Consider the following 14,178-nt stretch of genomic DNA (forward strand, 5'->3'; position numbering starts at 1 on the left):
TGCGTGCGTGCGTGCCGTCCCCAAGTCCGTCCAGCGCCAGCGTGTACGTGCGTGCGTGCCGTCACTGCGTCCAGCGCCAGCGTGTGCGTGCGTGCGTGCCGTCCCCAAGTCCGTCCAGCGCCAGCGTGTACGTGAGTGCGTGCCGTCACTGCGTCCGGCGCCAGCGTGTGCGTGCGTGCGTGCCGTCCCCAAGTCCGTCCAGCGCCAGCGTGTACGTGCGTGCGTGCCGTCACTGCGTCCGGCGCCAGCGTGTGCGTGCGTGCGTGCTGTCCCCAAGTCCGGCGCCAGCGTGTGCGTGCGTGCGTGCTGTCCCCAAGTCCGGCGCCAGCGTGTACGTGCGTGCGTGCCGTCACTGCGTCTGGCGCCAGCGTGTGCGTGCGTGCGTGCCGTCCCCAAGTCCGTCCAGCGCCAGCGTGAACGTGCATGCGTGCCGTCACTGCGTCCGGCGCCGGCGGGTGCGTGCGTGCGTGCGTGCTGTCACTGCGTCCGGCGCCGGCGTGTGTGTGCGTGCGTGCGTGCCGACACTGCGTCCGGCGCCGGCGGGTGCGTGCGTGCGTGCGTGCCGACACTGCGTCCGGCGCCGGCGGGTGCGTGCGTGCGTGCCGTCCCCGCGTGCACCTGTCTGCGCTGATCACGCGTGGAGCCTCTGTGATCCCCTAGGCCTGCGGGGAAGCATGCGGTTACGCAGCGCTGTGGCGTGAGCGGCCCCTCACCCAAGCCGCAGCCTGAGCATAGAAGGGGGGTCTTCCTGGAGGCGGTGACTTACTGAGCTCACTCTTGAGGGGCCGATGTGTTTCAAGCCTGGGTGGGAATAGGAAGGAGGGACCAGCGCCGTGATCTTTAAACCCTGTGCTGGCTGGTAGCGTCACATCATCAAACACTGCCACCCCCACTCCTATCCGAGGACGTCCCAAGAGGAGTGGACTCTCGGAGACCCTGGAGGCAGAGGGGGAGGGGCTGAACCGGCCGGGTGCACCAGATGCGGGTGGGGAGACCGGCGCTCAGCCTGGCTCCGAGGTTCCCCCCAGGCACCCAGGGTCTCTCGACTGCCCTGCCTCATTGGTCCAGCTGAAGCCCAGGAGAACAGCTGGCTGGGCATCGGTAGGTGCCCGTTGGATTTGGGCTGGGAGTCCGAAGGCCTTGGACAAGACAGGGACAAAAGAGAGAGGGAGATGCTGAGGGCAGCGGGAAGTGAAGCGGCCGGGGGTGCACGTGGTTTTGAGTTTAGTTTGAGCCAGGACAGAGGGGTGGCCAGTGGTGATGGCAGCTTTCATTGCAGTACTTACGGTGGTAGCAGACAGGCCACATAGTGCTGTGTGCTGGGCACTCTCTAAGCTTTGCAGATTCTGGCCGATTTACCCCACAATCCTGGGAGATAGGTGCCGTTACTCCTACTCACAGAAGGGGACACGGAGGCACAGGCAGGTGAAAACCTGTCCACAGTCCCATGGTAGGTAGTGCAGAGCAGAGCAGCCTGGCTACAGGACCTGAGGTGGGAGAGGAGTGGAAGGGGGGCGTACAGCCCAGGTTTGGGAGGAGGACAGGGCTGGGGTGGAGGGGGCATGGGTGGGTTGCAGAGATGGCAGGCTGATGACCCTCACTCAGCCTTCTGGGGTGGGGCAGGAACACCCAGACAGCACTGGAGCCTGGGGTTGGCTGTTGCCATGGCAACAGCTGGCTCCAGCTCCCGGTGCACTCACCCTCCTTGGAGACGGGGAGGGGGGGGTCCCTCCTGCCCCATTTCCCGAGCGTGCTGGGAAGTGATGGGTGGTAGCCACCCCTCTGACGTGACTTACTAATGATAATTGGGCCCAATTAAATATTTATTAAATGCAGACAGCTGCAGCCCCTAATGGGCCCTTCCCTGATCCTGGGTGGGCCATCCTGGGGGTGGGGAGTGCTCAGAAGGGGCTGCCCCAGGGCCTCTGGGTTTTAACGTGCCTGGGGCGGCTTTGCCGGCCACGTGGTGTAGAGAAGGGATGTGTGCCAGGCACTAAGGTCTGCAAGAGTTAAGAACTAAAATGAAAGACAGTTCCTGCATCTCCCAAGAAGGTCGCTTTGTCAGAGTGAGGGGGATGGAGGAGGCAGGGATAAAGTGGGGCCCAGGGGGATGCAGGGGGAGGAGGGGGAGTGTGGGTGCCCCAGAGATCCCAGGGAGCGACTGGAGGCTGCGGAAGGACGGGTGCCAGTGGGGGTGGGAAGGGCGGGGCGCTGGCCAGGGAAAATAGGAGGTAGTAGAGGCAGCGGAGGCCGGAATGTGCACTTCTGCAGGGAAGTTGGGGAAGAGTTGGGGAGGAGAGGCCGCTGGAAGGTCACCTACCCGCCTTGGGTGCAGGGATCCAGCAGGAAGGTTTGGAGGTGCCAGAGGTGGGTCAGAGCTGTGACCAGGCCTCAGACCTCACCACCCCCCTGTGGTGCCCTCAAGTCCCTGAGTGCCGGGCGGGACCTGGGCGGACCCGGGTGGGAGGCGGCAAGGCTCGGGTGTGCTGGACGCTGCAGCAGCGCGGGAAGGGACACCCGGAGCGCCACCGGCTGAGTCGGTGAGGGGGTCTGGTGCACAACTGGGGCCTGGTCTACTTGTGCCCGAGTTGGTTTCGAGGCATCTCTGCTTTTCGTTGGGGGCCCACCAGGTGGGTGGGAAGTGGGTGCTCGCCCGTCGCAGAAACAGGGGCAGGTGCCGGCTGCAGGAGACGCCCCTCTCCGCGGCTGCAGGGGCGGGGTGGGGGAGAATGTGCTCCCTGGAGAGGCCCAGGGCTGGCGGGAAGCCTGGGTGGCGGGGTCTGCGAGGGGCAGGGCCGCCCCGTGTCCGTGGTGGACGCGTCCGCGGGGGCAGCTAATGAACGGGCCGCGACCTCGGCAAGGTCTCGCGGGCGTGTGGAGTGGGCGCGGCGCCCTGACCCCTTCCTTCCCCCACACCCGCCCCAGCGTGCCGGGGGATGCTGTGCGGCTTCGGCGCCGTGTGCGAACCCAGCGCGGAGGGGACGGGACGGGCGTCCTGCGTGTGCAAGAAGAGCCCGTGCCCCAGCGTGGTGGCGCCGGTGTGTGGCTCGGACGCCTCCACTTACAGCAACGAGTGCGAGCTGCAGCGGGCGCAGTGCAGCCAGCAGCGCCGCATCCGCCTGCTCCGCCGCGGGCCCTGCGGTGAGCGGAGCGGGGCGGGGCGGAGCGGGGCGGGGCGGAGCGGAGCGGGGCGGGGCCTGTAGGCGGGGGCGGGGCCTGTAGGTCGGAGGGGCGGGGCATGCGAGGGGAGGGGCAGGTATGGGGTGGGCCGGGGGCGGGGTGGGAGGGGCTGTGGGGCGGGCCCTGCGGTGAGCGGGGCGGGGAGGTGCCTGGGGGCGGGGCCGGGGCGGGGCCTGTGGGCCGGAGGGGAGGGGCATGTGTGGGGGCGGGGCCTGGGAGGGGGCCTGTGGGCGGAGGGGCGGGGCCTGCGGTGTGGGAATGTGAAGGGCCAGGGGGCCGGGGGCGGGACCTGCGGGGCGGGGCCCGTTGGGGAAAGGCGGTGGGAGTTTGGCCTGTGTGACAGGCGAGCCCCGCCCACAGGCTCCCGGGACCCCTGCTCCAACGTGACCTGCAGTTTCGGCAGCACGTGTGCGCGCTCGGCCGACGGGCTGACGGCCTCGTGCCTGTGCCCCGAGACCTGCCGGGGCGCCCCTGAGGGCACCGTATGTGGCAGCGACGGCACTGACTACCTCGGCGAGTGCCAGCTCCTGCGCCGCGCCTGTGCCCGCCAGGAGAACATCTTCAAGAAGTTCGACGGCCCCTGCGGTGAGCGCGGCGGTGGGCGCACGGCTCGACCTCTGTGGGCGCGCGGCAACAGTGTCCTGACCCCTGCCCTCGACCCCCAGACCCTTGCCAGGGCGCCCTCGCCGAGCTGAGCCGCAGCTGCCGCGTGAACCCGCGCACGCGGCGCCCGGAGATGCTTCTACGGCCCGAGAGCTGCCCTACCCGGCGGGTGCCAGTGTGTGGGGACGACGGCGTTACCTACGAAAACGACTGTGTCATGGGCCGATCGGGGGCCGCCCGTGGCCTCCTCCTGCAGAAAGTGCGCTCTGGCCCGTGCCAGCCTCGAGGTGGGTGGGCAGTTTCCCAGGGGAGGGCTCTGGGCAGTGCCAGCCTCGAGATGGGTGGCTCTTTTGGGGAGGGCCGTCTGCTCCTGTGCTCTCTGCATATCCCAGGGCAGGGCTCAAGGGTGCTCTGGCCTCCATGATCTCCTCATCTCTGCTCCCTAGACCAGTGCCCGGAGCCGTGCCCGTTCAATGCCGTGTGCCTCTCCCGCCGTGGCCGTCCCCGCTGCTCCTGCGACCGTGTCACCTGTGACGGGGCCTACAGGCCTGTGTGTGCCCAGGATGGGCGCACGTATGACAATGATTGCTGGCGCCAGCAGGCCGAGTGCCGGCAGCAGCGTGCCATCCCCAGCAAGCACCAGGGCCCGTGTGGTGAGCACCCCAGGGTGGAGGCCAGGCAGGGTGAGGGCTGGTCCTGCATCAGTCCCTGGCCAGACATCACACACCATCTTCATCTGTCACGCTCCTCCTGGGGTCTGGGGGGGTGGGCTGGTCACTGGGGAGGGTAGAAACTGTGCACAGGGTGCCTAGGACCCTGGTAGGGGCTGGTGGGGCAGAGGCAGGGCCTCATTCGGGCTCCGTGGTCCCTGCACTCAGCCACATTGTCCCGGCGAGCTCTCTGGTCTGTTCGTGCTTCTCCACACTAAGTGAGCACAGACTGCTGGGGCGGGCAGGCTGGACACGACACCAGGGCCCTCACTCTTGGGACATGGGCAGCCCTCAGCCCGTTTGGAGGCAGTGTCTGCATCAGGACACGGCGGGCCAGGTGGAGGCGGTGGCCACCGTGTCCCATGTGGGCGCAGCGCCATGGCTCTGCCTGCCCGTGTCCGTCTCGGTCGGTTCTCTCGGTTCTTCTATCTTCTGGTCGTTCTCTCTGCGTCTTGTCTCTTCTCCTTGGTCTTTTCTTCCCTGTCGGCTCCGCCTCTTGTGTCTTCCAGCCTGACCTGCTGGCAGGATGAGGTGCCGTGCCTGCCCGCCAGGAGCCCACAGCCCGAGGTCTGCCCCCGGCGTGGCGGGGGGGTGGCTTGCTGCTGCCTGGCCTTGTGGTCCTCAGAGCAAGTGGACAGACACCTCCTCCCCCGTGCAGCCCTGGGTGTGGCTCGGTGGGGGGGGGACGAGACTCCTCCCACCCATGGAGAGCTCCCCCCACATCCCCACATGCATGGGTGTCCCGGGGATGCTGGCAGTCAGGGGTCAGTGGCCTGGGCAGGCTGAGGAAGCCTGGCCCTCCCATAGCCTGCTGTGGATGGTCAGGAAGCCCCGAGCTTGGGGGCAGCCCCGCCCGTGGCCACGCCGGGCCTCCTGGGTGTGTCCCACCCGCCTCTGCCGCGTGTCTGTCGCTTTCTCTGCCGTGTTTGCTGTGCATCTGGCCCTTCTCCTGTGTTGTCTTTTCCTCTACCATCCCCTCCCTGGGACAGGGACTGCTGCGTGGGGCTGGGGGTTTTGCCCGCAGCTGAGGGGGGCTTGTGGGCCCGCTGAGTGCCAGTGTCCTCCACAGACCAGGCCCCGTCCCCGTGCCTCGGGGTTCAGTGTGCGTTTGGGGCGACGTGTGCGGTGAAGAACGGGCAGGCGGCGTGTGAATGCCGGCAGGCGTGCTCGGGCCTCTACGATCCCGTGTGCGGCAGCGACGGCGTCACCTACGGCAGCGTGTGCGAGCTGGAGGCCACGGCCTGCACCCTCGGGCGGGAGGTCCGGGTGGTGCGGAAAGGACCCTGTGGTCAGTGGCAGGCGAGGGGCCGGGTGGGTGCCGTGGGAGGGAGGTTCCTGGGCACCGTGGTGACGGAGCCGCCTCCCCAGACCACTGCGGGCAGTGCCGCTTTGGAGCTCTGTGCGAGGCCGAGACCGGGCGCTGCGTGTGCCCCTCCGAGTGCGTGGCTTCAGCGCAGCCCGTGTGTGGTTCCGACGGTCACACGTACGCCAGCGAGTGCATGCTGCACGTTCACGCTTGCACTCACCAGATCAGCCTGCACGTGGCCTCAGCTGGACCTTGCGGTGAGTGGGGCCCGGCGGTCTGAGGTCCTGTTCCTCCCTCAGCCGGGGCCTGCTGACCCTCGCCGGCTCTGTCTCCTGCAGAGACCTGTGGACATGCCGTGTGTGCTTTTGGGGCTGTGTGCTCTGCGGGGCGGTGCGTGTGTCCGCGGTGTGAGCACCCCCCGCCCGGCCCCGTGTGCGGCAGCGACGGCGTCACCTACAACAGCACCTGTGAGCTACGGGAAGCCGCCTGCCAGCAGCAGAAGCAGATTGAGGAGGCCCGGGCAGGGCCGTGTGAGCAGGGTAGGCCAGGGGACGGCCGGCGAGACTGCTGGGCTCCAGCCTTGGACACGAAGCCCCTGGTTGACGCGGCCCCGCTTCCCTGCAGCGGAGTGCGGCTCCGGAGGCTCTGGCTCCGGGGAGGATGGTGACTGTGAGCAGGAGCTGTGCCGGCAGCAAGGTGGCATCTGGGACGAAGACTCGGAGGATGGGCCGTGCGTCTGCGACTTCAGCTGCCAGGGTGTCCCAGGCAGCCCGGTGAGCCCTGCACCCCGGCTCTGGGGGGGGTGGCAAGGATGGGGCTGCAGCGGCTCACCCTGACACCACCCTCCAGGTGTGCGGCTCAGACGGGGTCACCTACGGCACCGAGTGTGACCTGAAGAAGGCCAGGTGCGAGTCACAGCGGGAGCTCCGCGTGGTGGCTCAGGGAGCCTGCCAAGGTGAGAGGGCTCTGCACACGGCATCCTGGGCACAGGGGCAGCGGCCTGTTTCCGTGGGCACACGAGCAGCTGGCATGTGGGTGGCTCGTGTGGACGTGCATGTTGTGTTGTGAGCGAGAAGCCCCCAGTGCTGCAGGTGCACGTTTGTGCAGCTGTGTGTGTGGGTGTGTGTCCGTCAGTCTGTGAGCCTGCACCAGACCAGGCTCCAATGCTGGGAGGCAGCGTGACCGCGTGGGGCTCCACCTGTGGGTGCTTTCTCTGGATGCACGGATCGGCTCTATATCATGAGTGGTGCCTGTTGTGGGCTCAGGCGCGTACACAGATGCGTGTCTGCAGTGGTACGTTCACCGCATGGGTTTGGAGGGACGTGGGTGAGTACGTGCTGACATCTTTAGATGTACGGGTCTCGATTTGCAAGGACGCCCATCTGCGTGTGCACGGCTCCTCTGTGTGTCACGGAGCTGCATGTCCGTGATCTTTGGGTACTCTGTGTTCTGTGTTCCTGGGCCTGCATTTACAGACACGTCCTCGTGTGTGATGTGGTGGCCTCATCTGTGATCGCAGCCCCAGGCTCCCAGGCTCCTTTGGGAGCTGGGATCGGGAGGGCTTAGTGGTGATGGTGGGGGCAGGTTGAGGTAGAGGGGCTGGGCCCAGGTGGGTGTCCAGCACTGCATGAAGTTTGAGTTCTGCACCCTTCCCTGCAGGCCCCACCTTCGCCCCGCTGCCACCTGTGGCCCCCTCTCACTGCTCCCAGACGCCCTACGGCTGCTGCCAGGACAATATCACCATGGCCCGGGGTGTGGGCCTGGCTGGCTGCCCCAGTGAGTACCTGAGCTGAGTCCTGACTTGGCCTGGTGCAGCTGTGTGGCCACGTGACCTCATCCTGTCCTGGCTTTGCAGGTGCCTGCCAGTGCAACCCCCATGGCTCCTATGGCAGCACCTGTGACCCGGCCACAGGCCAGTGCTCCTGCCGCCCCGGTGTGGGGGGCCTCAGGTGTGACCGCTGTGAGCCTGGCTTCTGGAACTTCCGAGGCATCGTCACTGATGGCCGCAGTGGCTGCACACGTGAGTGATGGGGCCCGGGGCTGGCCCTCTTGTCTGTCTTACCCCCATGGCTACGCCCCTCCTCACCTGCCCAGGCCCTGGCCAGACACACCTTTCTAGGGCTGGCAGAGCCAGGGTTAGGGGCCAGGCTCTGGAAGAGGTGGGGAAGCCTGTCCAGGTGCAGACATCAGATTCTGTGGGTAACCCCCTATATAGGCACTGAGGAATGAGAGCTCAGCAGAGCCCTGGCACAGTTAGCGTTTGAGGAATATCTCACTTTATAGTGTTACTACTTAGTTATTTCCTTTTATATAATCCTTTATACAGTCATATATTAGTTTATAGAATTAGGGTTTGAAGAATCCTTTTATATAATTCTCTGTATATAATCACATAATAGTTGATAATGTGAGTACCTAAAGAATATTTTCGTACATATATATAATTATATCTTAGTTCATAATCGGAGGAATGCCTAGAGCGGACACAGTGCAGAACACGAAATTAAGGAATAAGCAGCTTGTAGTCGGAGGAATGCCTAGAGCAGACACAGTGCAGAGCATGATTTAAGAGAAAACAGTTATACCCGGACAAGAATCCATGGCCCAGGCGGCAGCGTTCAGTGTCGTAAAGATACCCGCTGTATGGCAGGCTTGGGGCGAGAGCCACTCCTCCTGATAAAGGAGTCGTAGGACCTTGCTCCGGTTCTCGTGGAAGGCTGCCCTCAGACCCGCAATCCACCTTGGTGACTGAACTTTATCAGCTCTTGCTACTGTGCTGCTCGAAAAGCATCTTCCCACAGAACCCACTGGAAGCTGCCAGAAGGTGGCAGTAACCGTGACAGCTCTGTCACTGCTGTGAGACTTAAAGCATCCTCCTATGAATCTTCTTAGAATTAGTTTCCCGTAGACAGAAGTATCGCACTCTGCACCCTCTTCACTGCGCACGGCCCACCTACATGCCTCGGTGACCTAATGGGGGTGGACCCCTTACTGCACATGGCCCCTGCCTTCATGGGAACGGGGCCCTTGCTGCGCGCTGTCCACCTCCTGGCCTCGGTGACCTAATGGGGATGGACCCCATGTTTTATTGCTCACGACCCTATCACTATCCTTAAAGATGATTTCACTCACTGCCCTGCCCCCAACCTATACACAATAAATACTCACGCTTCTGGACATTCGGGGCCTCGCCTGACTCCGCTTATAGGTGGCGTGGCCCCGCGAGCCCAGCTGCATTTTCTTTGTACTTCTGTGTCCTGTCTCTTTATATCTCGGATCCTGCGCCTCAGCACCGCATAAGGGACACCCCACGACCCTGTGGGGCCTTCAGCCCTACAAGATTCCTCCCCCATTTCCCCCAAAGCCTGCAGCTGCGATCCCCAGGGCGCCGTGCGGGACGACTGTGAGCAGATGTCTGGACTGTGCTCCTGCAAGCCCGGGGCAGCTGGGCCCAAGTGCGGACAGTGTCCAGATGGCCGTGCCTTGGGCCCTGCGGGCTGTGAAGCTGGTGAGTGAGGGCCGGCGCTGCCCTGGGGCTTCATGGGCTGGGGTGAGGCCACCTGAGCTACAGGGGTTTCCCATGCCTGTGGCCCAGACGCCTCTGCGCCCAAGACCTGTGCGGAGGTGCGCTGTGAATTCGGTGCGCTGTGTGTGGAGGACTCCGGCTCGGCCCACTGTGTCTGCCCGACGCTTACCTGTCCGGAGGCCAATGCTTCCAAGGTGAGGGGTGTGAAATTCAGAGGGGGCAGTGGGGAGGGGCCTCGCCCTGAGCACCCCTGTTCTGCGCCCCAGGTCTGCGGTTCAGATGGAGTCACGTACGGCAACGAGTGTCAGCTGAAGACCATCGCCTGCCGCCAGGGCCTGCACCTCTCTATCCAGAGCCTGGGCCCATGCCAGGGTGAGGCCTGACAGGCACTGCCCCAGAACTGGCCAGGAAGGCCTGACCCCACCCTAAGTCCAGCCCCACCCGCCCTGAGCCACTTGCTTCTGCCCCTCTGCCAACCGGTCCCCCTGCCAACCTCCCTCTCCCTGCAGAGGCTGTTGCTCCCAGGACTCACCCAACATCTGCCTCCGTGATCGTCACCACCCCAGGGCTCCTGAGCCAGGGACTGCCAGCCCCCCCCAGCGCCCTCCCCCTGGCTCCCAGCAGTACCACACACAGCCAGGCCACCCCTCCGCCCTCATCGAGACCTCAGACCACCGCCGGCATCCCCAGGACCACTGTGTGGCCCGTGCCCCCCACGGCACCCTCCCCTGCACCCAGCCTCGTGGCGTCTGCCTTTGGTGAATCTGGCAGCGCTGATGGAAGTGGGGACGAGGAGCTGAGCGGGGACCAGGAGGCCAGTGGGGGTGGCTCTGGGGGTGAGCAGGGATCTGGACTTGGGTGGTGGCGGGCCCGGGGAGGCTCTGCCAGGGCCTGGGCTCAGACGTGGGCTCTGCAGGCCTTGAGCCCTTGGAGGGCAGCAGCGTGGCGACCCCTGGGCCGCCCATCGAGAGGGCTTCCTGCGACAACGCCCCTTTGGGCTGCTGCTCGGATGGGAAGACGCCCTCGCTGGACGCGGAGGGCTCCAACTGCCCCGGTGAGTGGGCGGCTGGGCGAGGGGCGTGAGGAGCGGCCTGGGCTCCGCCGGGGTGCCGGTCCCTCGCCCGGGCAGCAGGTCAGTGCGGGGGGTTATGGTCTTGGGACTCGGCCCCCACAAACACGTGCGTGCCCGGGACCCTGCGCCTAATCGGTCTCTCTTGTTGCAAGCCGGCGTGGCACCCTGCTCCGAGGAGTCCGCCTGGTAACTGACGCCAGCCCTACCCTGGGGTCCTCACTAACCTCATGGCCATCTGACTAACAGCCACCCTCCCCTGCACCGTGTGGCCCACTGCTGGGGCCTGTGCCGGGGCCAGCCTGAAGGCCAGGCAGATGCCAGGCAGGGCCTCACTGCCCCTCCCCCCTCAGCCACCAGGGTGTTCCAGGGCGTGCTGGAGCTGGAGGGCGTTGAGGGCCAGGAGCTGTTCTACACCCCAGAGATGGCTGACCCCAAGTCCGAGCTGTTTGGGGAAACAGCCAGGAGCATCGAGAGCGCGGTAAGACGGTGCAGGCGCAGCGCCCCCCAGCCACGGGCCTTCCTCCCCAGACACCCAGAGCGGCACCAGGCAGCCAGCTGGGGCGGCCCCCGAGTCCTCGCCCACTGCCTGCCTACAGCTGGACGACCTCTTCCGGAATTCAGACGTCAAGAAGGATTTTCGGAGCGTCCGCCTGCGGGACCTGGGGCCTGGCAGATCCGTCCGTGCCGTTGTGGATGTGCATTTTGACCCCAGTGAGACCCCCAGCCCGCACCCCTCCGGGGAGGCAATGGGTGGGGGCTGCCTGGGGCTCTGCGGCGCTCAGTGCCCCCTCCTCCCCAGCCACGGCCTTCAGGGCCCCCGACGTGGCCCGGGCCCTGCTCCGGCAGCTCCAGGTGTCCAGGCGCCGGTCCTTGGGGGTGAGGAGGCCACTGCAGGAGCACGTGCGATTTATGGACTTTGGTGAGTGCCAGGCCGTGTGCCACGGCTTACCGACCCTCTGCGCATGCCCACGCCCCCACCCCTTCCTGGCGCTGCTTCCAGGAAACCCTAACGGCTCTTTGTGCTCACAGACTGGTTTCCTGCGTTATTCACCGGGGCCACGTCGGGAGCCATCGCTGCGGTAGCCACGGCCAGAGCCACCACTGCGTCCCGTCCCCCGCCCTCTACTGTGACCCCTCGGGCCCCACACCCCAGTCACACACGCCGGCCCGTCGGCAAGACCACCGCAGCCCCCACCACGCGTCGGCCCCCCCCCACCGCCCCCAGCCGTGTGCCCGGACGCCGGCCTCTGCCCCCAGCCCTCCAGCAGCCTCCCAAGGCCTGTGACTCGCAGCCCTGCTTCCACGGGGGAACCTGCCAGGACCGGGCCTTAGGTGGGGCCTTCACCTGCAGCTGCCCGGCAGGCTGGGGCGGGGCCGTCTGTGAGAGGGGTAAGGGTGTCCTCTGCAGGGGAGGGCGGGGAGGCGGCAGGGTCGGGGCACGGGTGGGGGCGGGGCTCAACCACCATCAGGCTTTGGGCTGGGGGCAGCGGCCTGGATTAAGGGGCGGTTTCAGGAGTAAAAGTGGGGAGTCCTCGGAGCTGTTCCAGCCGGCCCTACCGGTCGCCCTTGCAGGGCTGCACGCCCCTGTGCCGGCCTTCGGGGGCCACTCCTTCCTGGCCTTCCCCACCCTCCGCGCCTACCACACGCTGCGCCTGGCGCTGGAATTCCGGACACTGGAGCCTCAGGGGCTGCTGCTGTACAATGGCAACGCCCGGGGCAAGGACTTCCTGGCGTTGGCGCTGCTGGATGGCCGTGTGCAGCTCAGGTGGGCGGGGAGGGGAGGGGCGGGGCCTCGTGCAGCTCAGGTGGGCAGGGCGGGGCGGGGCCTCGTGCAGCTCAGGTGGGCGGGGAGGGGCGGGGCCTCGTGCAGCTCAGGTGGGCGGGGAAGGGCGGGGCCTCGTGCAGTTCAGGTGGGCGGGGAGGGGCGGGGCCTCGTGCAGGTCAGGTGGGCGGGGAGGGGGCGGGGCCTCGTGCAGGTCAGGTGGGCGGGGAGGGGCGGGGCCTTGGGCAGCTCAGGTGGGCGGGGAGGGGCGGGGCTTCATGCAGCTCAGGTGGGCAGGGTGGGGCGGGGCCCGTGCAGCTCAGGTGGGTGGGGAGGGGCGGGGCCTCGTGCAGCTCAGGGGGGCGGGGAGGGGCGTGGCCTCGTGCAGTTCGGGGGGCGGGGAGGGGTTGGGCCTCGTGCAGCTTGGGGGTTCAGCTCAGGTGGGCGGGGCGGGGCCGCGTGCCACTTAGGGGGTCAGGGAGGGCAGGGCCAAGTGCCGTTCAGGTGGGTGGGGTGGGGTGGGGTGGGGTGGGGGTCGTCCGGGCCAGCGATGGTCCTGAGCACCTGCTTCCGCCCTCAGGTTTGACACAGGCTCGGGGCCTGCGGTGCTGACCAGTGCGGTGCCGGTAGAGCCGGGGCGGTGGCACCGACTGGAGCTGTCGCGGCATTGGCGCCGGGGCACCCTCTCAGTGGATGGTGAGACCCCCGTTCTAGGCGAGAGCCCAAGTGGCACCGACGGCCTCAACCTGGACACAGACCTCTTTGTGGGCGGTGTACCTGAGGACCAGGCTACTGTGTGAGCTCCCTGGAGGGTGGTGCGGCCCCAACCCTGATTCCTGCCCTTTGGGGTCTCTGTTGGGGGTGGCTTTGCCTGTGGCCTCTGCACCCTGACCCGGTGCTCCTCCTGGTGGCAGGGTGCTGGAGCGGATCTTCGTTGGCACTGGCCTGAGGGGCTGCATCCGTTTGCTGGACGTCAACAACCAGCGCTTGGAGCTCAGCGTTGGGCCCGGGGCTGCAGCCTGGGGCTCCGGCGTGGGCGAGTGTGGGGACCACCCCTGCCTGCCCAACCCTTGCCATGGTGGGGCCCCATGCCAGGCCCTGGAGGCTGGAAGGTTCCACTGCCTGTGCCCGCCTGGCCACTTTGGTGAGGGTGGGGCCAGAGTGGGTGGGGGCGGGACCCCAGGGCCTGTGGACAATGCCCAACCGATGCCATCTTCCTCCACCAGGACCGACCTGCGCCGAGGAGAAGAGCCCTTGCCAGCCCAACCCCTGCCACGGCGCGGCACCATGCCGTGTGCTGCCCGAGGGTGGCATCCAGTGCCAGTGCCCTCTGGGACGGGGGGGCACCCTCTGCCAGACAGGTCGGGGCCATGGGGCTCTCAGTGAGGCGGGTGGGGAGGTCAAACGTGTGGGCGGGTACGGTCCAGGTGGCATCGCAGTTAGGGTGCAGTTCTAGTTTAGGTTTTGAGTTGGTTTCCATGTGCGGCCGGCAGGGGGTGCAGGAGGCCCTGGGGGTCGGGACTGAAGCCTGGGTGACTCCCTACAGCCTCAGGGCAGGACGGCTTCCGGACCTTCCTGGCTGACTTCAACGGCTTCTCCCACCTGGAGCTGAGAGGCTTGCACACCTTCGCACGGGACCTGGGGTCAGTGGGTCAGGTGCGGGGGAAGGGCCGGCCCCCACCTGCATCTGTCCTGTTGGGGACACCGAGACACTCCAACTCCCTGTGACCCCAGGGAGAAGATGGCGCTGGAGGTGGTGTTCCTGGCGCGAGGCCCTAGCGGCCTCCTGCTCTACAACGGGCAGAAGACGGACGGCAAGGGGGACTTCGTGTCGCTGGCGCTGCAGGACCGCCACCTGGAGTTCCGCTATGACCTGGGCAAGGGTGCAGCGGTCATCAGGTGGGCCAGCGAGGGTGACCTTCTGGGCCTGGGGCGCTGGCCCGGGGCCAGGTGTCTGGGGCCCTGGGCAGGCAGGCGGCTGGCGGTGGCCAGAGCCCACTCACCCTGCCCCTCCTCACC

General features: G+C 66.7%; 1 protein-coding gene across 11 annotated transcripts in view; it reads left to right on the forward strand.

Annotated features, from left to right (window-relative positions):
* Positions 1–14,178, forward strand: part of AGRN (agrin) — a 37,359-nt gene that overhangs the window by 16,386 nt on the left and 6,795 nt on the right. For 8 of the 11 annotated variants that reach the window (XM_039473850.2, XM_074379911.1, XM_039473853.2 and 5 more), the window contains 26 exons: positions 2,926–3,141; positions 3,541–3,765; positions 3,846–4,070; positions 4,230–4,436; positions 5,563–5,781; positions 5,862–6,056; positions 6,138–6,338; positions 6,424–6,572; positions 6,649–6,754; positions 7,459–7,575; positions 7,655–7,819; positions 9,164–9,307; positions 9,395–9,519; positions 9,592–9,697; positions 9,835–10,161; positions 10,242–10,379; positions 10,748–10,875; positions 10,994–11,108; positions 11,197–11,316; positions 11,427–11,786; positions 11,970–12,162; positions 12,740–12,955; positions 13,074–13,303; positions 13,386–13,520; positions 13,706–13,802; positions 13,894–14,058. In XM_039473850.2, the coding sequence (XP_039329784.1) occupies positions 2,926–3,141; positions 3,541–3,765; positions 3,846–4,070; positions 4,230–4,436; positions 5,563–5,781; positions 5,862–6,056; positions 6,138–6,338; positions 6,424–6,572; positions 6,649–6,754; positions 7,459–7,575; positions 7,655–7,819; positions 9,164–9,307; positions 9,395–9,519; positions 9,592–9,697; positions 9,835–10,161; positions 10,242–10,379; positions 10,748–10,875; positions 10,994–11,108; positions 11,197–11,316; positions 11,427–11,786; positions 11,970–12,162; positions 12,740–12,955; positions 13,074–13,303; positions 13,386–13,520; positions 13,706–13,802; positions 13,894–14,058 (4,624 nt within the window). Of the gene's footprint in view, positions 1–2,925; positions 3,142–3,302; positions 3,309–3,540; positions 3,766–3,845; positions 4,071–4,229; positions 4,437–5,562; positions 5,782–5,861; positions 6,057–6,137; positions 6,339–6,423; positions 6,573–6,648; positions 6,755–7,458; positions 7,576–7,654; positions 7,820–9,163; positions 9,308–9,394; positions 9,520–9,591; positions 9,698–9,834; positions 10,162–10,241; positions 10,380–10,747; positions 10,876–10,993; positions 11,109–11,196; positions 11,317–11,426; positions 11,787–11,969; positions 12,163–12,739; positions 12,956–13,073; positions 13,304–13,385; positions 13,521–13,705; positions 13,803–13,893; positions 14,059–14,178 lie in introns of those variants that run through there. The other 3 variants (XM_039473854.2, XM_039473858.2, XM_074379912.1) reach the window with 3 other exon arrangements.

Source organism: Saimiri boliviensis, chromosome 11 (genome assembly GCF_048565385.1).
Source record: "Saimiri boliviensis isolate mSaiBol1 chromosome 11, mSaiBol1.pri, whole genome shotgun sequence".
NCBI classification, from domain to species: domain Eukaryota; kingdom Metazoa; phylum Chordata; class Mammalia; order Primates; family Cebidae; genus Saimiri; species Saimiri boliviensis.